This window comes from Mustelus asterias, chromosome 9 (genome assembly GCF_964213995.1).
Source record: "Mustelus asterias chromosome 9, sMusAst1.hap1.1, whole genome shotgun sequence".
In the NCBI taxonomy this organism is placed as follows: domain Eukaryota; kingdom Metazoa; phylum Chordata; class Chondrichthyes; order Carcharhiniformes; family Triakidae; genus Mustelus; species Mustelus asterias.
Window position 1 is genome coordinate 30,722,764 of NC_135809.1, and position 26,538 is coordinate 30,749,301.

Genomic DNA, 26,538 nt, shown 5'->3' on the forward strand with positions numbered 1-26,538 from the left:
CCATCAACCTGAAATGTTAACTCTATTTCTGTCCACAGATGCTGCCTGACCTGTTAAATATTTCCACCATCTTATGTTTTTATTTCAGAGACACCCCCTCCTGCCTACTAACCTAACTCTGTCAGACTTGCATCTGTTGCAGGTACAGCCAACCCCTTGAGCTCCCAATTTCCTCCAGAAATCCCCTTTCTCCTGACCCTAAGAAGTATTGCTCTGTAGAAACATAGAAAAACTACTGCACAATACAGGCCCTTCAGCCCACAAAGTTGTGCCAAACATGTCCCTATCTTAGCGATTACTAGGCTTACCTATAACCCTCTATCTTACTAAGTTCCATGTACTCATCTTGAAAGACCCTATCAAGTCCGCCTCCACCACCGTTGCTGGCAGCCCATTCCACGCACCCACCATGCTCTGAGTGAAAAACTTATCCCTGACATCTCCTCTGTACCTACTCCCCAGCACCTTAAATCTGTGTCCTCTTGTGGCAACCATTTCAGCCCTGGGAAAAAGCCTCTGACTATCCACTCAATCAATACCTCTCAACATCTTATACACCTCTATCAGGTCACCCCTCATCCTTCGTCTCTCCAAGGAGAAAAGGCCGAGCTCACTCAACCTATCCTCATAAGGCATGCTCCCCAACCCAGGCAACATCCTTGTAAATCTCCTCTGCACCCTTTCTATGGCTTCCACATCCTTCCTGTAATGAGGCAACCAGAACTGAGCACAGTACTCCAAGTGTGGTCTGGCCAGGGTCTTATAAAGCTGCAACATTATCTCACGACTCCTAAACTCAATTCCTCAATTTATGAAGGCCAGTACACCATACGCCTTCTTAACCACAGCCTCAGCCTGCACAGCTGCTTTGAGCGTCCTATGAACTCGGACCCCAAGATCCTTCTGATCTTCCACCCTGCCAAGAGTCCTACCATTAATATTATATTTCGCCATCTTATTTGACTGCCAAAATGAACCACCTCACACTTATCTGGGTTGAACTCCATCTGCCACTTCTCCGCCCAGTCTTGCATGCTATCAATGTTTCGCTGTAACTTCTGACATCCCTCCACACTATCCACAACGCCTCCAACCTTTGTGTCATCGGCAAACTTACCAACCCATCCCTCCACTTCCTCATCCAGGTCATTTATAAAAATCACAACGAGTAAGAGTCCCAGAACAGATCCCTGGGGCACTCCACTGGTGACCGACCTCCATGCAGAATATGACCCATCTATAACCACTCTTTGCCTTCTGTGGGCAAGTCAGTTCTGGGTCTACAAAGCAATGTCCCCTTGGATCCCATACCCCCTCACTTTCTCAATAAGCCTAGCATGGGGCACCTTATCAAATGCCTTGCTGAAGTCCATATATTCTACATCTACTGCTCTTCCTTCATCAATGTGTTTAGTCACATCCTCAAAAAATTCAGTCAGGCTCGTAAGGCATGATCTGCCTTTGACAAAGCCATGCTGACTATTAATCATATTATACTTCTCCAAATGTTCATAAATCCTGCCTCTCAGGATCTTCTCCATCAACTTTCCAACCACTGAGGTTAGACTCACTGGTCTATAATTTCCAGGGCTATCTCTACTCCCTTTCTTGAATAAAGGAACAACATCCGCAATCCTCCAGAACCTCTCCCGTCTCCATTGATGATGCAAAGATCATCGCCAGAGGCTCAGCAATCTCCTCCCTAGCCTCCGACAGTAGCCTGGGGTACATCTCATCCGGTCCCGGCGACTTAGCTAACTTGATGCTTTTCAAAAGCTCCAACACATCCTCTTTCTTAATATCTACATGCTCAAGCTTTTCATTCCGCTGCAAGTCTGCACTACAACCACCAAGATCCTTTTCCATAGTGAATACTGAAGTAAAGTATTCATTAAGTACCTCTGCTATTTCTTCCGGTTCCATACAAACTTTCCCACCGTCACACTTGATAGGTCCTATTCTTTCACGCCTTATCTTCTTGCTCTTCACATACTTGTAGAACGCCTTGGGGTTTTCCTTAATCCTGCCTGCCAAGGCCTTCTCATGACCCCTTCTGGCTCTCCTAATTTCCTTCTTAAGATCCTTCCTATTAGCCGTATACTCTTCAAGATCTCTAACATTACCTAGCGCCCTGAACCTTTTGTAAGCTTTTCTTTTCTTCTTGACTAGATTCATTACAGCCTTTAAACACCACGGTTCCTGTAACCTACCATAACTTCCCTATCTCATTGGAATGTTGCTATGCAGAACTCCAGACAAATATTCCCTGAAAATTTGCCACATTTCTTCCGTACATTTCCCTGAGAAAACCTCTTCCCAATTTCCTGCCTGATAGCCTCATAATTCCCCTTACTCCAATTAAACACTTTTCTAACTTGTCTGATCCTATCTCTCTCCAATGCTATTGTAAAGGAGATAGAATTATGATCACTATCTCCAAAATGCTCTCCCACTGAGAGACCTGATACCTGACCAGGTTCATTTCCCAATACCAAATCAAGTACAGCCTCTCCTCTTGTAGGCTTATCTACATACTGTGTCAAGAAACCCCCCTCTACACACCTAACAAACTCCTCCCCATCTACACCCCTTACTCTAGGGAGATTCCAATCAATATTTGGAAAAGTGGAAAATCTTTTTACCTTCTGGTTCAGTCACTATAAATTAAAATTTATTATCAGAATTGGTGCATGAACTCAGAAATATGGTCTGATCTGTAAGCAAACAGCTCCTGCATTGGAAGAGGGGGTATCCTCTATGAATCCAACATGGTAGCCACCTACTGCAATTTGCCATTCCAAACCAAATGTTTATATTTAAGTAACAATGGAAAGAAAAAAATATATAAAGTAACTACACAAGAGAATAGGCACAACAAATAAGACTTTAAGTTGGTTCAATTGAATTGAGTGGTCGTTAACACCCTTCCATCCATGCAAAATAATGGAGGTGAGAGACCAGGGCCAGAATTCTCCAGACGTTCGTGCCAACGGGATTCTCTGGTCCCACTGGCAGCACATCCCCTCCCACAGGTTTCCTGGCAGCATGGAGTGAAATCAGTGAGAAATGCCATTGACAGCAGCAGGATCGGAGAATCCCACGGGAGCAAAGGCATTCCACCCACAGACACAATGCTGGGAAGCCAGAGAATTCCATCCATGTTCAGCCACAGATGCCACAATGAAGTGGTTTTCAGGTGTCATTGTAAGTTGTTTGCAGTGTTGATGCCTGTTGCTAAGCGTTAACCACTGATTGACATGGTGACGCAAGCCGGCCCACAGATGATATTGCTATTTTCCTCTACCATCGACTGGTGTCGCCCAGGTATGAAAGTCAGTGTTTAGAGCCTTCACGTCATGCATGCAAACATCCTTGAGGTGGTGCTTTGGGCATCCTACTGGTCTTCTGGCTACAGGCACGTTGCCGTACAGAAATCCCTTAGATTGTGTGACCTTCTTTCATCCTGCAAATTTGTCTGGGCCAGCAAAGTTGCTCAGTGGATATGCCAGGAGCATGATATATAACCACATATAGCAGATTGTCGTATTATATAAAGTGTCAGCTGTGGCATGTCATAAATGAATTGAGAAAAAAACTGACTTTTTAATCAAGTTTCTGAAGTAGTAACAAGCACATTGGAACAGCCAGTTAAATATTTATTGCTATATTTTAGAGTTAATTTTAAAATATCTTTTATCTGTTTTCTTGTAGTCCTGATGGTCAACCAACACTGCTCCCTCCTGAGCATGTACAAGAATTGAATCTAAGGGCTACAGCCATGTTAAGTTCTGTCCAACGTTTTTTTGCATATCACATGATAGAGACTTACGGCTGTGACTACTCCACCAGCGGCTTTTCTTTTGACACTCTTCAATCAAAAGTAAAGGCATTTCTTGACTTGCGTACTTCCGATGGACCCAGACATGATACCTACATCCTGTATTACAGTGGGCATTCTCACAGCTCTGGCGAGTGGGCATTAGCAGGTACTATATGTAGATTAATGTGGTGTCTTTACTATTGCAGGTTTTAAAAGCATTTGAAAATATTAATAGGAAGATAATCTTTATGTACAAAATGGTTTGTTTAACCTCTGAATTCTAGAAATATATTATGCTTTTATACATGTACATTTATGTGGCATCTCTGTGTTGTTCATGATTGTAATACCCAATCTGAAAACTGCAAGGCTTCTTGCAAAGCTTCTTACATGATGAATGATTTAATCTATAATTTCAGTTTTATCTGATGTAGTTTTTAAAGGATTGAGGTGAACGATTGAGGTAGCACAGTGGTTAGCACTGCTGCTTCACAGCTCCAGGGTCCCGGGTTCGATTCCCGGTTCGGGTCACTGTCTGTGTGGAGTTTGCACATTCTCCTCGTGTCTGCGTGGGTTTCCTCCGGGTGCTCCGGTTTCCTCCCACAGTCCAAAGATGTGCGGGTTAGGTTGATTGGCCAGGTTAAAAATTGTCCCTTAGAATCCTGGGATGCGTAAATTAGAGGGATTAGCGGGTAAAATATGTGGGGGTGGGGCCTGGGTGGGATTGTGGTCGGTGCAGACTCGATGGGCCGAATGGCCTCCTTCTGCACTGTAGGGTTTCTATGTTTCTATGACAGCTATGCTGAAAAGGTGCTATTTCAGTAACCATTATTCTTTTAGTATTGGGTCACTTGAGTAGATATTCTGAGGTGAACTTTAATTCACCAGTGATTATTTTCATAAGCCAACAGTTAAGCCAACAGTCAGAGGAGGCTATCGTCAAATCTCTGTGAGACAGATTTGAACATAGTGATAAATTAATCTGACAGGCTTTGTCTTTGTTATGGAATTCTAACATTTATTTTTTTTTCTATTCCTGTCTAAAAAAAGAGTGTTTGAGAAATTAAGACATATTTATTGAAACCACAATCTTCAATATGTATATACATTATATAAAACAAATAGGGACTAATTTTTGTTGGACTGTTAGTCTTCATTGCAAGTGAGATGAAGTTTAAAAGCAGGGAAGTCTTGCCACAACGGTACAGGGCATTGGTGAAGCAAAACCTAGAGTACTGTGGGCAGTTTTGGTCACCTTACTTAAGGAAGAACATGCTTGTATTGGAGGCAGTTCAGAGGAGATTCACAAAGCTGATTCCTGGGGTGAAGAGGTTGTCTTATGAGGAAAGGTTGAGCAGGTTGGATCTAAACTCATTGGAGTTTAAGTGATCTTATTGACACACTCGTGATTCAGAGCCATCTTGATGATAGATGCTGAGAGGATATTTCTCCTTAAGGGGGAATCTAGAACTAGGGAGCACAATTTCAAAATAAGGAATCTCCCATTTAAGATGGAGATGAGAAGGAATTTCTTTTGAGGCTTGTTCACATTTGAAATTCTCTTCCAGAGAGCGCAGTGGAGGGTGTCTTTGGATATATTCAAGGCTGAATTAGATAGATTCTTGATTGGCAAGGGAGTCGAGCATTATGGGGGACAGAAAAGTAGTGTTGAGGCCGCATCAGGTCAAGCCATGATATTATTGACCGGCAGAGTGAATTTGAGGAGCCAAATGTCTCTCTCCTCCTATTTCTTGTTATGTTTACAAAGACTTGGATATGGAGGAATCTTGGTGAACTGAAGAGAGACTTAAAGGACATACTTTTTTAAGGAATATAATGAAATGCATAACTTGTAGTTACATCAACTTCCTATTTTAATCTTTCATTTAGAAAGATGCGGATTAATCTGGGATAGTCACATTTAGAAAGATGCGGATTAATCCGGGATAGTCAGCACGGATTCGTGAAGGGCAAGTCATGCCTCACAAATTTGATAGAATTTTTTGAGGAGGTAACTAAGTGTGTTGATGAAGGTAGGGCAGTTGATGTCATGTACATGGATTTTAGTTAGGCGTTTGATAAGGTCCCCCATGGTCGGCTTATGATGAAAGCAAGGAGGTGTGGGATAGAGGGAAAGTTGGCCGATTGGATAGGTAACTGGCTGTCTGACCGAAGACAGAGGGTGGTGGTGGATGGAAAATTTTCGGACTGGAGGCAGGTTGCTAACGGAGTGCCACAGGGATCAGTGCTTGGTCCTCTGCTCTTTGTGATTTTTATTAATGACTTAGAGGAGGGAACTGAAGGGTGGATCAGTAAATTTGCTGATGACACCAAGATTGGTGGAGTAGTGGATGAGGTGGAGGGCTGTTGTAGGCTGCAAAGAGACATAGATAGGATGCAAAGCTGGGCTGAAAAATGGCAAATGGAGTTTAACCCTGATAAATGTGAGGTGATTCATTTTGGTAGGACTAATTTAAATGTGGATTACAGGGTCAAAGGTAGGGTTCTGAAGACTGTGGAGGAACAGAGAGATCTTGGGGTCCATATCCACAGATCTCTAAAGGTTGCCACTCAAGTGGATAGAGCTGTGAAGAAGGCCTATAGTGTGTTAGCTTTTATTAACGGGGTTGGAGTTTAAGAGCCGTGGGGTTATGCTGCAACTGTACAGGACCTTGGTGAAACCACATTTGGAATATTGTGTGCAGTTCTGGTCACCTCACTATAAGAAGGATGTGGAAGTGCTGGAAAGAGTGCAGAGGAGATTTACCAGGATGCTGCCTGGTTTGGAGGGTAGGTCTTATGAGGAAAGGTTGAGGGAGCTAGGGCTGTTCTCTCTGGAGCGGAGGAGGCTGAGGGGAGACTTAATAGAGGTTTATAAAATGATGAAGGGGATAGATAGAGTGAACGTTCAAAGACTATTTCCTCGGGTGGATGGAGCTATTACAAGGGGGCATAACTATAGGGTTCATGGTGGGAGATATAGGAAGGATATCAGAGGTAGGTTCTTTACGCAGAGTGTGGTTGGGGTGTGGAATGGACTGCCTGCAGTGATAGTGGAGTCAGACACTTTAGGAACATTTAAGCGGTTATTGGATAGGCACATGGAGCACACCAGGATGATAGGGAGTGGGATAGCTTGATCTTGGTTTCAGATAAAGCTCGGCACAACATCGTGGGCCGAAGGGCCTGTTCTGTGCTGTACTGTTGTATGTTCTATAAGCATACACTAGCTATCCACAATGAATAAATAAAGCTATGATCTGGTAGTCATTTTAAAGCTCAAGTGTGAGTTTTTTTTTAAAAGGATTGAATATGCACTTGCATATGAAGAAACTATTGACTGCAATTGCTTTGTTCTGTGTGGTGTTGTAAATGTACTTGTGATTTTAATGTCTGGCAATATAATTGGCATTGTACCAAATTAAAATGTTTAATCTCTACTGGATTAGAATCTTGGTCACACGCTTTTAGGAAACTATCAAATTCCTATTTTGAGAACTCCAAATGTTGGCATCTTTCAGCTACCCCTCAATATATCTTCAAAGCTGCTAGAAATATTTGCTTTATGTGTGGCATGCTATGCAGTGAAGATGCTTCCAGTTCTAAACTTGGTCAGTTAGAATTGAGGAAAGTTATAGAGACACAGACCGCAGCAAAAGGCCCTTCAGGCTCTTGTGTCTGTGCTGGCAGTCAAGCACCTATCTGTTCTAAACCCATTTTCCAGCACTTAGACCTTGGCTTTGTATGCTATAGTGTTTCAAGTACTCATCTAAATGCTTCTTAAATGTTGTAAGTAGAGAGTTCCAGGTTCCCACCACCCTCTGGGAAAGAGAGATTTTCCTCAAATCCCCTTGGAATCTCCTGCCATTTCCTTAAATCTATGCAGCCTGGTTAATGACCCCTCTATTAAGGGGGAAAGTTTTTTCCTATTTATCCTCTTTATGTCCTTCATATTTTGTACACCACAATCCTGCCACTAAGCCAATTTTGGATCCAATTTGCTAAATTGCCTGAATCTCCTGGACTCTTCTTGATCAGTCTCCCATGCAGGATCTTCTCAAAAGCCTTACTAGAGTCAAAGTAGACTACGTCAACTGCACTGCCCTTATCTACATACCCACTAACTTCCTCAAAAATTCAATCAAATTTGTTATACATGATCTCCCCTTGACAAAGCCATGTTGACGATTCTTGCCTCTCCAAGTGGAAATTAATTCTGTCCCTCAGAAATGTTTCCAATAATTTCCCTATCACTGATGTTGGACTCACTGGCCTATAATTACCTTTTTTACCCCACTTCCCTTCTTGAATAATGGTACCATGTTAGCTGTTCTCCAGTCCTCTGGTACCTCACCTGTGTCATGATGTGGAGATGCCAGCGTTGGACTGGGTAAGAAGGACAATGTACATATAGAAAGGAGGGAGGGGGGCTGTGATATTTATAGAAAGGAGGGAGGAGGGCTGTGATATGATTAAACAGATTAGCATCAAGAGGATGGCGGTGTTATCAGCATTAGAAGTGGATAAATCTCCAGACCCAGATGAGATGTATCCTAGGTTGCTGTGTGAGGTAAAAGAGGGGACTGCAGGGACTCTTAGTTAACTTTCAAATCCTCTCTGGCCGCAGGTGAGGTCAGTAAGAAGTCTAACAACACCAGGTTAAAGTCCAACAGGTTTACTTGGTAGCAAAAGCCACTAGCTTTCGGAACAGTAGTGGCTTTTGCTACCAAATAAACCTGTTGGACTTTAACCTGGTGTTGTTAAACTTCTTACTGACCTCACCTGCGGCCAGAGAGGATTTGAAAGTTAACCTAAGAGTCCCTGCAATCTCCTCTTTTACCTCACACAGCAACCTAGGATACATCTCATCTGGGTCTGGAGATTTATCCACTTCTAATGCTGATAACACCACCATCCTCTTGATGCTAATCTGTTTAATCATATCACAGCCCCCCTCCCTCCTTTCTATATGTACATTGTCCTCCACAGTGAGCACAGATACAAAATACTTATTAATACCTCATCTACGTCTTTTGGCTCCACACACAGGTAACCACTTTGGTTCCTAAAGGGGCCTGCTCTCCCTAGTTGCCCTCTTGCCCTTAACATATCATAAAACGCCTTGGGATTTTTCTTTATTATGCCCTTCTTCGCTCTCCTAATTCCTTTTCTAAGCAACCGCTGCACTTTCTAGACTCTAGGGCATCCATTGTTTTTAGCACCCTGTGTTTGCTATAACCTTCCGTTGTTTCCCTTATCCGATCCTGTGTTTGCCTTGATATCCAGGGTTCTCTGGATGTTTTGGTCCCACCCTTTACCTTTACAGGAACATGCTGGCTTTGTACCCTTTCTATTTCCTTTTTCAATGATTCCTACCATTCTAATGTGGATTTTCCGACAAGTAGCTGCTTCCAGCCCACTTTGGTCAAATCCTGTCTCATCCTTTATTAAAACTGTCCTCCCCACCCCGACCCCTCCCAAATAAAATGAAGATACAGTCTCAATTAACTACAAATCTCTACCATGGCCAGTCAGTATCCCCTTAAGTAGCCATTAGATATGTTTTCTTGACATTTTTTGCTATGAAATTGGCTGTTCCCTGGTCTATCTTAGTGCAAAAAATTCAGTAATATATTTACCATGACTAGGAACGCCATATGAATTCTAGTCATCTTTTCCAGTCCTGTACAGCATTACTATGGTCTGAATTCTAAGCATCCTATTTGAAATGTCAGATGCTATGACAGTTGAACATAATGGACCCTGCTCCAATGGACCCAGTTTTATTAAAGATGCAACATTTTTGTAAATACTTACTGCATGAACACCTGTATCTCTTATAATAGGTGATCAAATGTGATGCATTCCATGCCACTATTGACAACTTTAGCCTACAACAAAGGTGTTCCCCAAGCTTTTTGCCTGATTGTTGTGTACCACAAAGGCACAAGGGACCATGTTTAACAATAGATTTTCATTCTGAGTGGCCTTCCAGAAACTAGCTAGGAGTAGTAGAAGACCAAATCTATGTTAGAAGTCTTATTTGGACAGATTAAGTGAGTGGGCAAGAACATGGCAGAGGGCAAATAATATGGACAAATGTGAAGTTATCCACTTTGGTAGGAAGCAGAGAAATGCAGAGTATTTCTTAACTGGGGAGGGATTAGGAAATGTTGATGTCCAAAGGAACATTGGTGTGCTTGTTCATAAGTCACTGAAAGCTAACTTGCAGGTGCAACAAGCAATTAAGTATATGACACGTAAGCCTTTATTGCAAGTGGATTTGAGTGTATGAGTAAGGACATCTTGCAGTTGTATAGAGCCTTGGCGGGACCACACCTGGAGTATTGTATGTAGTTTGATGGTCTTACATAAGGAATGATCTACTGGCCAGAGAGGGAGTACAACAAAGGTTCACCAGACTAATCCCTGGGATGGTGGGATCATTCAATCAGGAAAGATTAAGGAGAGTGGACATGTACTCTCCAGAGTTTAGAAAGATGAGAGCTGATCGCATTGAAATCTACAAAATTCTTAAGAAAATTCAACCAGGTGGATGCAGGAACGATGTTTCTCCTGGTTTAGGAGTCTAGAGTCAGGGGGGCACAGTCTCAGAAAAGAGGTAGGCTATTTAGCACCAAGGTGAGGAGGAATTTCTTCAGTCAGAGAATGATGAATCTTTGGAATTCTCTACCCCAGAGGACTGTGGAAGCTGAGTGAGTATACTCAAAGGAAAGGTCGATAGATTTCCATATGTCAGTAACATCAAGGGATGCAGGGATTTGCTGGAAAATGGCATTGAGGTGGAAGATCAGCTATGATGTAGTCGAATGGCCAAACAGGGCTGAGGGGCCGAATAGCTTACTCCTGCTCCAATGTTCCTATTAACATTTGACTGGGGCGCTGTGAGCAAATGATGAGCACCCAAGAACTACCCGGTTATCCCGTAACTTCCAGGTACCTCCATAATATCAGGCTGCCTGATGAGTCTCTGGACCAGAATAAGATAGATCTGTTAATAATGAGGGGCAAAGAGATGATGACCTGAAGCAGCAGTCATTAAAACTGCTTTTGTGAACCTGAAGTAACAGATCATCAAACTGCAAAGTTCAAACAGGGTAAATCAGTACATATGATTGAATAGCCAGGATTTTAGAGTGCTGGCTTACCAAGGCTTAGGAGCTGTATTTTACCTAAGGGGCTGCAGGTTGGATGCATCTGTCCATGCTGTGTCCTGCCGGGAACTAATGGGCTGTCTTGTTAAATAGCATCTGCTTGCACTGGTACTGTATATTGTTCAGAGCGCTGAACATAATTGATAAAAATGTAAGATTAAATGACTCACAGATGGCATGGCATATGAATTAAATCTAAATCCACGCAGTTGCAAAGGGCTGCATTTTGCAGGTAATTTTGGCTTTGATGTTGTTTGTGCCTTTTACACTTGCAAGAAAGAATAAAATGCCTCGAGCACAGATGATACCGTTTTGGTTTCACCATAAATTTCCCACCATTGCGCCTGCCAACATTTTGTCATTTATAGTGTGTCAATTTCTGATTATGGTAAAGTTGTATAAATACAAACCTTGCTAATCTCATGGAGAAGCCTGAAGCCTGATCTCTCGTGGTATAGCAGAGAGAAGATTGTTCATGTGTCAGCAACAAAGAAAGTGGCATGTAAATTTCTATCACTAATAACCTCTACTGTTTAGCTCCTTTATGAATTTTTCATGAAGGTAGCTAGTAATTTTAATATTATAGAAGCATAGAAAATACAAGCAGGTGTAGGCTATGTAGGCCATTCGGCCCTTCGAGCCTGCTCCGCCATTCATTTTGACCATGGTTGATCACCAAAATCAATATCCTGATTCTTCCTTCCAACCACCCCACCCCCCCAAATGTCCCTTGGTCCCCTTAGCCCCAAGAACTATATCTAATTTCTTCTTGAAATCACACAATGTTTTGGCCTCAGCGACTTGCTGCGGTAGTAAATCCCATAGATTCACTGGGTGAAGAAATTTCTCCTCACCTCGGTCCTAAAAGGTTTCGTCTTATCCTCAAACTATGATCCCTAGCTCTGGACTCTCCACCATCTTTCTGAATCTACCCTGTCTAATCCTGTTAGAATTTTATAAGTTTCTAATGAGATCCCCTCTCAATCTTCTAAACTTCAGTTAATACAATCCTAACCCGATTTAGTCTCTCCTCGTTTGACAGACCTGCCATTCTAGGAATAACCTGGTAAACATTCATTGCATTCCCTCTATAGCAAGGACATCCTTCCTCTCTGTGAAGTCTTTGATTGTTTGTGCCCTCTGTGGGGTTATAATTCCTATTTTCAGACACCCAGTAACAGCACCACATACTCCTATTGTGTACCTCCATTCCCACCTCAGAAGAGCACCACAAACAAATTGGGGTGACCACCACTGTGAATTTGAATAAATTTCTTAGTGTCCAAACTAATTTCATGGGAACCTTAATAGTCAGCAGTCTATCTAGTGAAATTTGAATCTAGAGATCAAAGGCCATGGCATCATAACCCATGGCGTCACAAGCTGACTAACCCAGGATTTCTTTATAAAAGTTTTCATTTCCTCAATGAAAATCCCAATGAATATTTGTCAGGCTGGTGTAGCACTACTGTCATTTATATTTAAATAATTCAAGATATGATTACAAACAAAATTTAGGAATATAGTTAGGCCAGATTGTCGTAAAAACCCATCTGATTCAATCAGTAAGGTAATCTGCCACCCTTACCTGGCCTGGCCTACATGGTCGACTCTTAACTGCCCTCAAAAATGGCCTAGCAAGCCACTCAATTGTAACAAATCGCTACAGAAACGTCATAAAACTGGGCAAAACACTCAGCATCAACCTAGGCACTGGAAACAGCAACACAAGCTGCACCCTATTGACCCTGCAGAGTCCTTACTGACGTATGGGGGCTTATGTTAAAATTGGCCAAGTTGCCATACAGACTCGTTGAGCAACAGCCTGACATAGTCATACTTGAATTGTCCTTTACAACCAGTGTTTCAGACACCTGTTTCTCATCTATATTGGTTAATGTCAGACCCATTCATTCTTTCCTATTGAAATCTGATATCTAACTGCTGGACATTTGATCAACTGTTTTAAACATCAGTGATGAGCAAATACATCTTGCATTAAAAAAAAAAATTGCATCTATTTCAACTTGCCATTAAATCCTGCTAAAAAAGAAAGTGCAAAATGAATTAGGCCTTTGAAATTTATTGAGTTATAATCTGAGTTTACAGTAGAATCAGACTCAGTAGTCCTCCAGCACAGCCCCTGCCATGAGTCACAGGGTTGATCAGAAGGCAGCTTATTCTCAATGGTCGGACATTTGCAGCTCTGGTACCAGCCTACATGGAGATGGGTGCCCTGGCCTTTCTGATAGAGTGAGTGCATCATTGCATGAGCAGGCTTTATTAATCATCCTCATGAATACCAGTGATGACTTTGAACAAGAAAACCGATTTGCAGTATTTTATTAAAACAGTAAATTCTTCAGGATCCCAGACTGCTTAGCTTGGCAATTTGCCAGTGGGACTCATATGTCTTTGTGTATCTCCACTAATTATGGGAGGTCCCCTTCCAGCACGAGGAGGGAGATCTCACAGTTTAGGAAGTAGGGGAGAGAATGGTGCAGTGGTACTGTCACTGGACTAGGAATCCAGAGACCCAAGGTAACGTTCTGGGGACCCGGGTTTGAATCCCACCACAGCAGATGTTGAAATTTGAATTTAATAAAAATTTGGAATTAAAAGTCTAATGATAACCATGAAACCATTGTCAATTGTCATAAAACCCCATTTCCCTCTAGGATCATTCAGTTCAAGGGCAATTGGGAATGGGTAACAAATGCTGGCCTTGCCTAGCAATGCCCACATCCCTTGAACAAATAAAAAAAAACTGCCCTGGCTCTATCCTCTGACATAATGTGCCTTGTGAGGATGGGCGGATATTCTGTCACAGGAAAGATGAGCCTTCCAGCAGCAATCTGGATAGCGTGGTGTCTACCTTTTTCTGAGTATTCTGGAATTAAAATGAGAACCGTTGGTATTTTGATCTAACCTTGTTGTGTTTATTACTGAAAAGAGAAACATGTGCCGAAAAGCCTCAGCGACAGTCTGTTGCAGCAAGACTCTGTCTTCAGCAATATCATAATCTTTAGGGTTGTTTAGTACAGAAAGCTGCACCTTTTACAACAAAGGCAAAATACTGTGGATGCTGGAGATCTGAAGTAAACCGAGAAAATTCTAGAAAAGGTCAGCAGGTCTGGCAGCAGCTGTGGAGAAAAAAACAGAGTTAACATTTTGAGTTCAGTATGATTCTTCTTCAGAACTCCGTTCCAAAGAAGAATCATCTTAACATTAACTCTGTTTTTCTCTCTGCAAATGCTGCTGGACCTGCTGAGTTTCACTTTTTACAATAGATCCGTTTTAGCAATTATTATCAAATGCCAACAGTTTTCTGTTTGCACCACAAAATTAAATGATTCAGTAAATTGAATATAGCAATGCCAGAAGTGGGAATTTAGAGCTTAAAGTTTTGAGTAATCAGGTTTTTCTTTTAAGAGAAACAACTTAATTTATTAAGGAAATTTGTCATCCGCGGAACACCACAAAGTGCTTCGCGGCCCCATCAGTAGCAGAAAGTGTGTTACTCTTGTGTAGAGAATCAGGTCAGCTAATTTGTGGACAGCAACATCCCACAAGCAGCAATGAGTTAAATAACTTGTTAATCTGCTTTTCCCATTCTATTTAAAATAGCTCCAAGAGCTTGACTATCCATACGGACATAATGAACCAGACCTCAGTTAGCCTCTTGTCGAAAAGAGAACTATTACAAGAATAAGAGAAATATATATTTATATATATAAATATCCTTCCTATATCTCAGAAATATCCTTCCTATATCTCCCAAAAAGAGAACTGTCAGTGTAGTGCTCACTCAGTATTGGGCTGTAATCTGAGTTCAGATGATATTCACAGTAGAGAAATAGAACAAAATACCAGTGGTATAAGGGAACCTAAAATTAAATTAACGCTTGGTCGATTTGATAAGTGCAAAAATTATAGTGGGGAAATTAATCATTCCAGAGTACGGTGGCATAGTAGTTATTTAACTGAACTAGTTAGTCCTGAGGCCTGGCCTAATTATCTGGCAACATGAATTCAAACCCTACCTTGCCAACTGGAATTGTAAGTTCAATCAATTTAATAAAATCTAGAATAAAAAGTACCTGCAGTGAGTGAGACCATGAAGATTATTGGATTACTGTTTTTAAAAAAAAATGCTTCACTAATGTCTATTAGGGTAGGAAACCTGCTATCTTAAGGTAGTCAGCTTTATATGAGATGCTAGAAGCACAGCAGTGTGGTTGATTCTGAACTCCCTTCTGGAATGGCCTAGCAAGCCACCCTGGCTCCTTGCTGTCTTCTCAAGGGCAGTTAGGGATGGGCAGTAAATGCTGGCCTTGTCCTTATCCTGCAAATGAATAAGAAAAAGTGGACAAAGAAATTGTGTAATTTTCCAAAGCACAATCCTTAAGTCTGTTCCAAGCCAGTCTGTTAACTGGAATTGTACTTGCACAACAAGATGTCGCAAAGAGGTCATGCACATAAATCAATGTGATTAATGCTTATAAATTTAAAGCTAATCCAGGCTTATCTAACCTGAGGAAAAGCTACATAGTTTTAAACTACAAATCACTTCCCAAAATATCTCTGAGAAATTTAGCTATAGGTTACACAACACAATAGCAACAGAGAATGCTAAATCTGCATACTAAATGAAAACTGAGTGCAAATAATATATAGTAAGAAAAATCAATTCTGCAGCACTGAATGTGCATCTGACATGATGGTAACAGCATGAATTAACATTCTAAAAATAACTTGCATTTCCCCATTCTGTTCAGTTGATGACTTAACTAAGCATTTGATGGTTTTGTTGTGCAAGTTAGAATACCCAAACTAAGCAAAGTAGCAATTGTAAAGCCTTTAGTTTTTGCATGGGTTTTTTTTCTTAAACTTTTCCTGACAACTACTTGAATGTCCACTGTGCCCTCTGGAAAAATTGAATCCAGGTGTTCATCGACGGTTCCCTGATGTCGCTCTCTGTAACAGCCAGATATAAGAACATAGAACAGCACAGCACAGAACAGGTCCTTTGGCCCACGATGTTGTGCCGAGCTTTATCTGAAACCAAGATCAAGCTATCCCACTCCCTATCATCCTGGTGTGCTCCATGTGCCTATCCAATAACCGCTTAAATGTTCCTAAAGTGTCTGACTCCACTATCACTGCAGGCAGTCCATTCCGCACCCCAACCACACTCTGCGTAAAGAAACTACCTCTGATATCCTTCCTATAACTCCCACCATGAACCCTATAGTTATGCCCCCTTGTAATATCTCCATCCACCCGAGGAAATAGTCTTTGAACGTTCACTCTATCTATCCCCTTCATCATTTTATAAACCTCTATTAAGTCTCCCCTCAGCCTCCTCCACTCCAGAGAGAACAGCCCTAGCTCCCTCAACCTTTCCTCATAAGACCTACCCTCCAAACCAGGCAGCATCCTGGTAAATCTCCTCTGCACTCTTTCCAACGCTTCCACATCCTTCTTATCGTGAGGTGACCAGAACTGCACACAATATACCAAATGTGGTCTCACCAAGATCCTGTACAGTTGCAGCATAACCCCACGGCTCTTAAACTCCAACCCCGTTAATAAAAGCTAACACACTATAGGCCTTCTTCACAGCTCTATCCACTTGAGTTATAAATTTAGCTATAGGTTACACAACACAATAGCAACAGAGAATGCTAAATCATTGTCAGAGGCTACAGAAGGATATAGATAGGCTGGAAATTTGGGCAAGGAAATGGCAGATGGAGTTCAATCCTGATAAATGCGAAGTGATGCATTTTGGTGAGAATAATGTAGGGAGGAGCTACACGATAAATGGAAGAACCATAAAGGGTGTAGAGACGCAGAGGGACCTGGGTGTGCAAGTCCACAGATCTTTGAAGGTGACGTCACAGGTGGAGAAGGTGGTGAAGAAGGCATATGGCATGCTTGCCTTTATAGGACGGGGCATAGAGTATAAAAGTTGGGGTCTGATGTTGCAGATGTATAGAACGTTGGTTCGGCCGCATTTGGAATACTGCGTCCAGTTCTGGTCGCCACACTACCAGAAGGACGTGGAGGCTTTGGAGAGAGTACAGAGGAGGTTTACCAGGATGTTGCCTGGTATGGAGGGGCTTGGTTATGAGGAGAGATTGGGGAAACTGGGGTTGTTCTCCTTGGAAAGACGGAGGATGAGGGGAGACTTAATAGAGGTGTATAAAATTATGAAAGGCATAGATAGGGTGAACGGTGGGAAGCTTTTCCCCGGGTCGGTGGTGACGTTCACGAGGGGTCATAGGTTCAAGGTGAAGGGGGGGAGGTTTAACACAGATATCAGAAGGACATATTTCACACAGAGGGTCGTGGGGGCCTGGAATGTGTTGCCGGGCAAGGTGGTGGAGGCGGACACACTGGGAACGTTTAAGACTTATCTAGACAGCTATATGAAAGGAGTGGGAATGGAGGGATACAAAAGAGTGGTCTAGTTTGGACCAGGGAGCGGCGCGGGCTAATTGTTCCTGGTTTCCCGTTTCAAGGCTTCATTCTATGATCATCTTGCTGGTGCCAGTACAGAGCGAGACTGCGGATAGTTGGGAACCTGTCTCGGGGGCAGGGAATTCATATGGTGTTCGTGGAAGTGGAAATGACTAGGGTTGGGAAGCATTTTCCGATCAGGGCCATTGTGATCTCCTGGACTCGTTTCGATCGCCTCAGGGGGTCGGAGAGGAATTTCCCAGATTTTTTTTTCCCCATATTGGCCCTGGGGTTTTTCACTCTGGGTTTTCGCCTCTCCCTGGAGATCACATGGTCTGGAATGGGGGGGTGGGGGTGAGTTAATAGGTTGTAATGAACAAAGCATCGTAGCTGTGAGGAACAGCTCGGTGGATAGGATATTGTATGTAGATAGGCTGGAAAATTGGGCGGGGATCCTGGATTCAGGATTCAATCCTGGACCGGGGAGCGGCGCGGGCTTGGAGGGCCGAAGGGCCTGTTCCTGTGCTGTATTGTTCTTTGAGTGGCAACCTTTAGAGATCTGTGGATATGGACCCCAAGATTTCTCTGTTCCTCCACAGTCTTCAGAACCCTACCTTTGACCCTGTAATCCACATTTAAATTAGTCCTACCAAAATGAATCACCTCACATTTATCAGGGTTAAACTCCATTTGCCATTTTTCAGCCCAGCTTTGCATCCTATCTATGTCTCTTTGCAGCCTACAACAGCCCTCCACCTCATCCACTACTCCACCAATCTTGGTGTCATCAGCAAATTTACTGATCCACCCTTCAGCCTCTAAGTCATTAATAAAAATCACAAAGAGCAGAGGACCAAGCACTGATCCCTGTGGCACTCCGCTAGCAACCTGCCTCCAATCCGAAAATTTTCCATCCACCACCACCCTCTGTCTTCGATCAGACAGCCAGTTACCTATCCAATCGGCCAACTTTCCCTCTATCCCACACCTCCTTACTTTCATCATAAGCCGACCATGGGGAACCTTATCAAACGCCTTACTAAAATCCATGTATATGACATCAACTGCCCTACCTTCATCAACACACTTAGTTACCTCCTCAAAAATTCAATCAAATTTGTGAGGCACGACTTGCCCTTCACGAATCCGTGCTGACTATCCCGGATTAACCCGCATCTTTCTAAATGGTCGTAAATCCCATCCCTAAGGACCTTTTCCATCAATTTACCAACCACCGAAGTAAGACTAACCGGTCTATAATTACCAGATACGTTTGTCTTGGCGTTGAATTTTACTCTGGCTCCCCTTGTAGAAATAATACCACCCGGTTAAGCACTTTCTGTTGAAGGCACGGCTGAAATCAGAGGCTCAGCACCTCTACAATGCTGGATCAGATCTTGAATCATACCACTCCATGGTAGAGTTGTTTTGTGATACTGGTGCACCAAATGACTGATGCAGCTTTAAACAATAAAATTCATTATGCTCAGGACGAAATAGGTCAATCTATTTAATGTGCAGTGGAAGATTTTAGGAGTACAGAGATGTCTAGTTTTTCAAGATGTTGCAAAGCAGATGGGCTCACAAGTAGTTTCTGCAATCCCCTCCATATTATGTCGTTTTGGGCCCTCTTTTCAATTTTATTAAAGGTGATCATGAGTTACTTGCCTGCAGCTGTTAGCTGAAAACAGTAAGTATAAAGGGAATTACGTCTTACTGCAATATAACAGTCGCACTCTTGACATTTTAAAAATAATATCCTTGGGGAAAAATTAATTAAAGTTACTCCCTGTTCATAGTATTAGCATCCCTGATGTACTTAGAATATAAAAATCCTGGAGCACATGAAAGATGAGATAACCAAACTCATGCATAAATAATGAGAATTTAACAACATTATGGTTGACTCTAAATTGTAACTATATTTTTCTTAAAGTCTAAAGGGTTTGTTCACATCTTGAATCATCTTGAAATATGAATTGAAGCGTAGTCACAAATTACTGTAATTTATTCCATTTATTATCGGAGGCTGAGAGAACAGAAGTCTGTTGTTTATTGCATGTGGGGGGAAAAAATGTTTCCTTGAGACTTTGTTTAAAAGTTACATTTATCATAGCCTCAGCAATAGCCTTATTAATATATGTATGCAGTTACTATTCATCATCGTAATTTTAATATAAATGTATTCCTCAAACTGTTTCAAAGAATTTATAGATATATAATGGAAGATTACATTTGTTTCCTCTATTATTCAGTAGCAGAAAAACATAAACGTGAATCTGGAGTAAATAAAAATAACAAGAATATTGACAGGCTGCCATTATAATGAAAAGATCATCGCTACACTGATAAATTTCTTTATTTGAAATTTTATATCCTTTGTTCCTGAGTGGTTGGGAGGCACAGCGGGCAGATGTGCTAGTTCATTCTGTAGCTTTAGCTTGTCAGTTAATATCCAGAGCTAACCCTTGCTTGAAGTAACTTGCCTCAATGACTGTTCTAAGACACTTCAAATCTGGCTAACCAAAAATAGTTACAGTGTAATCCTTCTGTCAACTAAGTCCAACCACGAGCATTGTCTTTAATCAGGTATACAGAGGAATAAATGCAATTTTTCATTTATCTCTGGTTAGAAACGTAACCTTTATTGATCCTCTCTCTACAAATTATTAAGAAAGGCTTGGGATCTTTATGGGTCACAAGTCTTACAGTTTTAGAAGATTCCTTATAACATGACAAATGTTATTATGAATAGGACACCAAGAAACGAAGCTCCAGATGCCAACTTGTTTCTTGTACCACTTCCTATCTTTGGATTGTATTGACTATCTCATTTCACAATGTGGTGACAAAAGTAGGTCAACAGGCACAAATCAAACATCTTGGGTGGCATTCTCCAGCTGTTCACGTCAGTGGGATTCTCTGGTCCCACTGCAGTGAACGGAGATTTGGCTGAGTGCCAAATTCTCCATCCTCGCTGGCAGCAGCAGCGGGCCATGAATGGCCAGAGAATTCTGGCCCTTGTGACCTATACAGTAAGAAGTCTCACAGCACCAGGTTAAAGTCCAACAGGTTTATTTGCTGCCCCTTCGTCAGGTGAGCTTGTAACCTATATCCAGCCCTTCAGCAGAAGCTAAATAGCACACTCAGTTAAATTGTATCCAGACACATTAAACACACAAGCATTCTAGGAAAGAACAACTTTAACAATTTAACTATTTCTAGCCACAGTATAAATCCACAAGACATTCCCAAGTAAAAAGGAAAGCAAAAACCTTAAACCCAAATCCTATTCCCATGTAGATATAACGAGAGTATCTTACAATTGTATAACACCCTATTGTGTGACAAAATGCTTTCCCTTCGGCCTGGCTGTTCCATTAGGATGCTTGTACCATCTGTCATGCTGACAGATTGAAGCTTGGACAGTGATAACCAGTTCCTGTAAGAAACAGCTTCTGTGCTTGTGCCGCAGTTGTCCATACTTTTCCAAAAGTGAAATTGAAAGTCAACAGCATGAGTACATAAAATGCCTCACTCACATAGCAGTGGATCTTTCTGTCTCAAGTTTAAAAACCAACAATGGGTCTGCGATTGACCTGTGTGAAATCTGTATTCCTGTGAGTTGCTCATAGACAAGGCTCAACAATTGTTGAGAGATTAAGTGCTGATCAGCTTTTCCACATTACTGAAAGCAAATGCACATTTAAAACACACTCAGAAGGAAGAAAAGTAAAACAGTTGCAGAATGTTTTATCCATCTGTGTCTGAGGTTTTCTAATGACATTTGACCATTCTGTTTTTCATTTGGACTTTTTTTTAAAATTGCAGCTAAATTGAATTGGGCTGTCCATGTAGGAGTCATTAATCTTGCATGCCGATCTTCACTGAACTCTGTATCCGTCACAGTATAAATTACAGCTGCTGTAGAATTGGAGCATGAGGCATCATTGTCTACAATTATGGCCATTGCTCCTGGCTCAGCAACACACGGTCTGAGTAACAGAAATAATGTTTTGAGTGGGAGAAGTCTATTGATCCAGTTAATCTACGTTTCCAAATCACCTACCGTTTTCTTGCTGTGGTTCTGGGATACATGGCCTAATGCTCATTCATTCGGTCCTTCCTTAAAATTTACAATGAAGAAACATTGTTTACCTAACAACTTCATTCTCTGGATAAGAGGAGGAGGGGGAAGCTGATTTAATAGACCTCTTTAAAATGTATGAAGAGTTTAAACCAAGTTTTTTCCTTGAACATGGGAAAGGGGGTACAGAACTATTAGTTCCACAGTCATGAAAAGAAAATAAATAAGTGGTTTGGAAGAATAAGCTACTTGAACCAATAACCGTTCCTTTCTGTTTCACCATCCCCATTGGTAATCCATTCCAAAATTATATCATTTTCTTTCAAAACAACTGTTACCTAAATTTCATACATTCAATTTTACACAACTAATTTTAACTCATGGCCTCAAAATGGCATGCACTGCTATTGAACGATAACATTCATCGCTTCTTTGGATTTAGTAACAAGTGTCAACCATTGCATTTACATGATTGATAATATTTGATCATGTATAAAGTAAGAGGCATACAAAGCTGAGGAGATGATTCTAAAGGCATAATGTTGAAACTCATGTTTGACCTGTACCCAACAAAAGAAGTGGACTGGATCCAAATTCTCCATACATGTTCAATTTTGACTTCTGCCAAGTCTTCCAGAGGAGTTCCAGGGTTGAAATCATTCATTCTGATGCAGCCCACTACCTCCACTAATCAGCCTCAAAGCATTCCTCACTGATTCTGTGTCTGAAGTGAAAGAGGATGAAGAAAGATGGAATGAAGGGAATTTATCAATGGACAGCAGCATCGATGGAAGTGATGATGACGCAGAAGAAGAGCCATGAATTCTTGACGGGACCTTGTTTTTAAATGTCTGCTTTAAAAACTCATTTTAACTGAAATGCTGTGGAACACGGTAGCTGAACATTAGATGTGCATTTTTTGAGTTGCCAAGTTGATAGCTGTAAATTGGAAAAAAGCTTCTTTAATATGGTTAATATTTGGCAACAAATATATATTTGTTGTAATGATACTTATTTCCTATTAAACAGAGATTATAACTTAATATGGCCAGATACAAACCAACATTATCCCTCTTTAGCTATGTATTTTATTTTTCATTTCCCATGGGCATTGAATTCATAGATTTAACAAACTAGTCACTAAAATATGTTGTACTCCATGATTTTGCCACCTCTTCCTAGTCCCGTGCCTCCATCTATTCAGGTTTATGCTCCAATAACCTTTCTGCTCATTGACTTAGCCTGTCCGGTTATTTTGGATTATCATGTTTTTGATTGAGCGCTACCTGATTTCATGTCACATACAAATTGAGATTCCTTTGACAACATTCGAACTGCTATAAAATTTTATAAACCAACATGGCCCCAAAACCAACTACTCATGCATTCTTCAGTACTCTGAAGAAGAGTCATACAGACTTGAAACGCTAACTGTATCTCTCTCCACAGATGCTGTCAGAGTTACTGGCTTTTTCCAGCATTTTCTGTTATTTCAGATTTCCAGCATCCGCAGTATTTTTGCTTTTATTTACACTAACAAACTTCACTGGCTATAAATTTAGACTTTAAAACTTCCATCCATCATATTTTGCTTTTGGATTTAAACTTGTGTTTTCTGTGTATCCCATGGACACGATGCCTTGTGAGTCAATCTGTTGTGTGAGATGTAAGAAATGTCTTCCTGAAGTCCAGCTAAGTAACATCCACTTCCTCGATGTTATCTACTGGATCTGTAACATCCTTAAATAGCCCTGGGCAGGGTAAGGGATCAGTTGGCTAGATGACAAATGAGGATAACACCAAAAGCTCTGGTTTAACTCCAGTTCTGGCTGAAGCAATCTTAGGGACCTGCCTTGCCACCCTGCCCCTGAGAATGGAAGACAGTGGCAGACCACCACTGACAAAAAGCTACCAAGAAAATGGCTCAAGGTGGAGTATCAGCAGACAATGAGCCAAGGACCTGCTTTTGGGAAGAAACCACTTACCTTACTGCCTTTATGCCTTATTGAAGCCCCTCTTGTTACTCGTCAGAGTCCAGTACTTAGTTATTATTACCAGGCTCCAAAGAAGTAACCAACTGTTATCATTCAATAGTATTACATACATTTTGAGTACATTCAGTGTGTACCCTATCAATATCACTCATGCACAAGTCACATCATCGTGACAGCTAATAATTCTCCAATTTTGTACAAATGCTACCACATTCAGATATAGAGCCTTCAAGTGTCATTTTTCCATTTTTGCATCTCTGACCTTCTGCTGGTGCACTTCTAAAAGTGTATGCTCTGTCCCTTCCTGCCACACTGGTTGTCATTATCCAAATCCCTACACTGCTCTATTCCTTCCTTGTGTCCTTTTGGTTTACCACGCCTCTTCTCACATGATTCCTTTCCCCCAACTATTTAGTTTAAAGTCCTCAAATACCAAATAAGTATAGCATGAATAGATTAACCTGCTCTTCTGAATATTAAGCTTATTCACCCGATTTATTTTTATCAGGAGGAGAAACCTTGAGGCTGGAGACAATCATGGAGTGGTGGAAAGAGAAGAATGCCGACTTTTGCTCTCGTCTGATCATTGTTTTGGACTGTGACAATGCCATTCCATGGGTTAAAGATGTAAGAAGAGTCAGTGAAAGCTTTGTTGCTGTACAAGGTGCAAAACTGGCCAAAGAAGTTAATATTGAAGAAGCGGACCTTCCACAGTTAGGTGACTTTACTAAAGACTGGGTAGAATATAACTGCAACCTTGACAACAACATTAGCTGGTCAGATAAAGGCAGGACAGTTATGGCTGTTTATGGTATATCTAAATGCTGGAGTGATTATACCCTTCATTTACCAACAGGAAATGATGTTGCCAAGCATTGGATGATTTACTTCCCTCGTATCACTTATCCTCTGATTTACTTGGCAGACTGGTGTGGTGGGCTAAACCTTTTTTGGGTGTGTAATGTTTGCTTGAAGTGTTTCAAAAGGTTGAAGATGAGATGGTTCCCACCCACTATCCTGGACACAGGACAAGGGTTTAAACTTGTGAAATCATGACATTGTCATCATGTGTCAAATACTTAGGACTTTGTATTGCACTTAATAGGCATCCTTCCAAAGATTTTGGAGTGAAGGTTTATATAAAAGTTAATGGGCTACAGTTGCTGAAAAGTTACTGATTTATCCCAAGCTTGTATTTCTTAAACTCAACAGATTTCAGGGTTTATCAGGGCTCATACAATTTTTATTGTGTGTGTGTGTGTATATATATATATATATAGTTATTACATACTGCAACATTTCTAATACTATACAAAGAATTACTGCATTAAGACGGCAAACGGTTGTAACTATTTATAGTGCACTGAGAATAGCTAGCACAACTAATGTTTTGACAGCAATTAAAATGGAAAATAATGAACATTGGTTTAAGATGTCATTATTAACCACCAGAACAGGAATAAAGAAGTGTGACAACCAAATGATGAACATGCCAAATTCTTCAGAAAGCATATTTCATTTAAAAAAAAAATTTTAAGTATACAATGTTTAAAGGTTTGGTCTGCAGAATATCTCTTAAATTTGATGGTCCAATTTAATATTGCTACTTGCTCTCAATCAACTTGCTCCTTTGCATAATATCAAATGTAAAATAACCTGCGAATTACAGTAGTGATACAGGACTAGAGAAACTGGAACATGGCACAGTGGTTAGCACTGCTGCCTCACAGCGCCAGGGGCCTGGGTTCAATTCCTGGGTCGGGTCACTGGCTGTGTGGAGTTTGCACGTTCTCCCCCTGTCTGTGTGGCTTTCCTCTGGGTGCTCCGGTTTCCTCCCACAGTCCAAAAGACGTGCCGGTTAGGTGCATTGGCCATGCTAAATTCTCCCTCAGTAAACCCGAACAGGCGCCGGAGCGTGGCGACTAGGGGGTTTTCACAGTAACTTCATTGCAGTGTTAATGTAAACCTACTTGTGACATAAATAAATAAACTTTAAAACTTTAATCTTAATTGCAGTGAAAATTAATTCAGCCGGTAATTCATCTGTCGGAAAGTTTGATTTGCTCACATTTTATAAATTTTGCTACTTTAATACTAATATGCAATAATATACAATATTCCAAATTAGCATTGGCATTTTACTGGAGATTTTTTTTTTGCTGAACGATATCATCCAAAGAAGCAATTCATTCAGTAGTTAAGAACGGAGTAAAATTGTGACTATTCAGTTTAAGGCTGACCGTGTTATGCTTAGGATTTTAAGTAAGGAATTTAAACAAATCCCACTGGTTGCCAGAATTTAATTATCTGCTACGACCACAACTGTGGAGATTTCTTAATTCATATGCAATAACACATGGTTGTTCCCGAGTTTGGTATCAAAACATTATGTTGTACGTGACAATGGATTGCATATGAAACAGAGGCATTATTTTAAAGCCACAGGCCGTCTGTTTCCTTTGTATCAACTGCATGTTGAAATAAATTTTATTTCTAATTATTTTCTAAAATCTTTCTATTTGAGCTTATTAGCATGTAATCAAAAAAGGATGCACCTTTGGTTAAATGTATTATTCTTTTGTGATTAATTACTTTGATTTTATCTCATGCTATATTATGACATTTATTTTATATACATTTTGATCGCACATGTACATTATTTTACTGTCTGAGAATTTATTTTTGTTATTTAGATATGGTTCTGTTCCGTGATATCACTTTTAATTTCATGTTCTATAGTTCCCTGTTAAAATCAATCAATAAACACCATATTTGCTTCAATTATTGCTGTAAACATCAAATCACTTTAGTTCCACATTTTATTTATGGTTCTGCCTAATTCTCCCTGAGCTGCAGCACATTACAGTCTTGTTATAATGTGCTGCTTCAGAGCTGACTTTAGTGTCAAAGGGTTAGATCTAGACAAAGGGAGTGAAAAATAAGATTTTGGCAGTAAAACTGTATTTTGTTACATTTCATTTTAAATGACTGAAATGT

General features: G+C 40.9%; 1 protein-coding gene across 5 annotated transcripts in view; it reads left to right on the forward strand.

Moving 5' to 3' along the window:
- The window catches only part of tmem168b (transmembrane protein 168b), a 46,889-nt gene extending 20,568 nt beyond the window's left edge, over positions 1–26,321 (forward strand). For all 5 annotated transcript variants that reach the window (XM_078219894.1, XM_078219896.1, XM_078219895.1 and 2 more), the window contains 2 exons: positions 3,712–3,986; positions 24,050–26,321. In XM_078219894.1, coding sequence (XP_078076020.1) covers positions 3,712–3,986; positions 24,050–24,597 — 823 coding nt within the window. In that variant the 3' untranslated portion in view covers positions 24,598–26,321. The remainder of the gene's footprint in view (positions 1–3,711; positions 3,987–24,049) is intronic.
- The last annotated feature ends 217 nt before the right edge of the window (positions 26,322–26,538 follow it).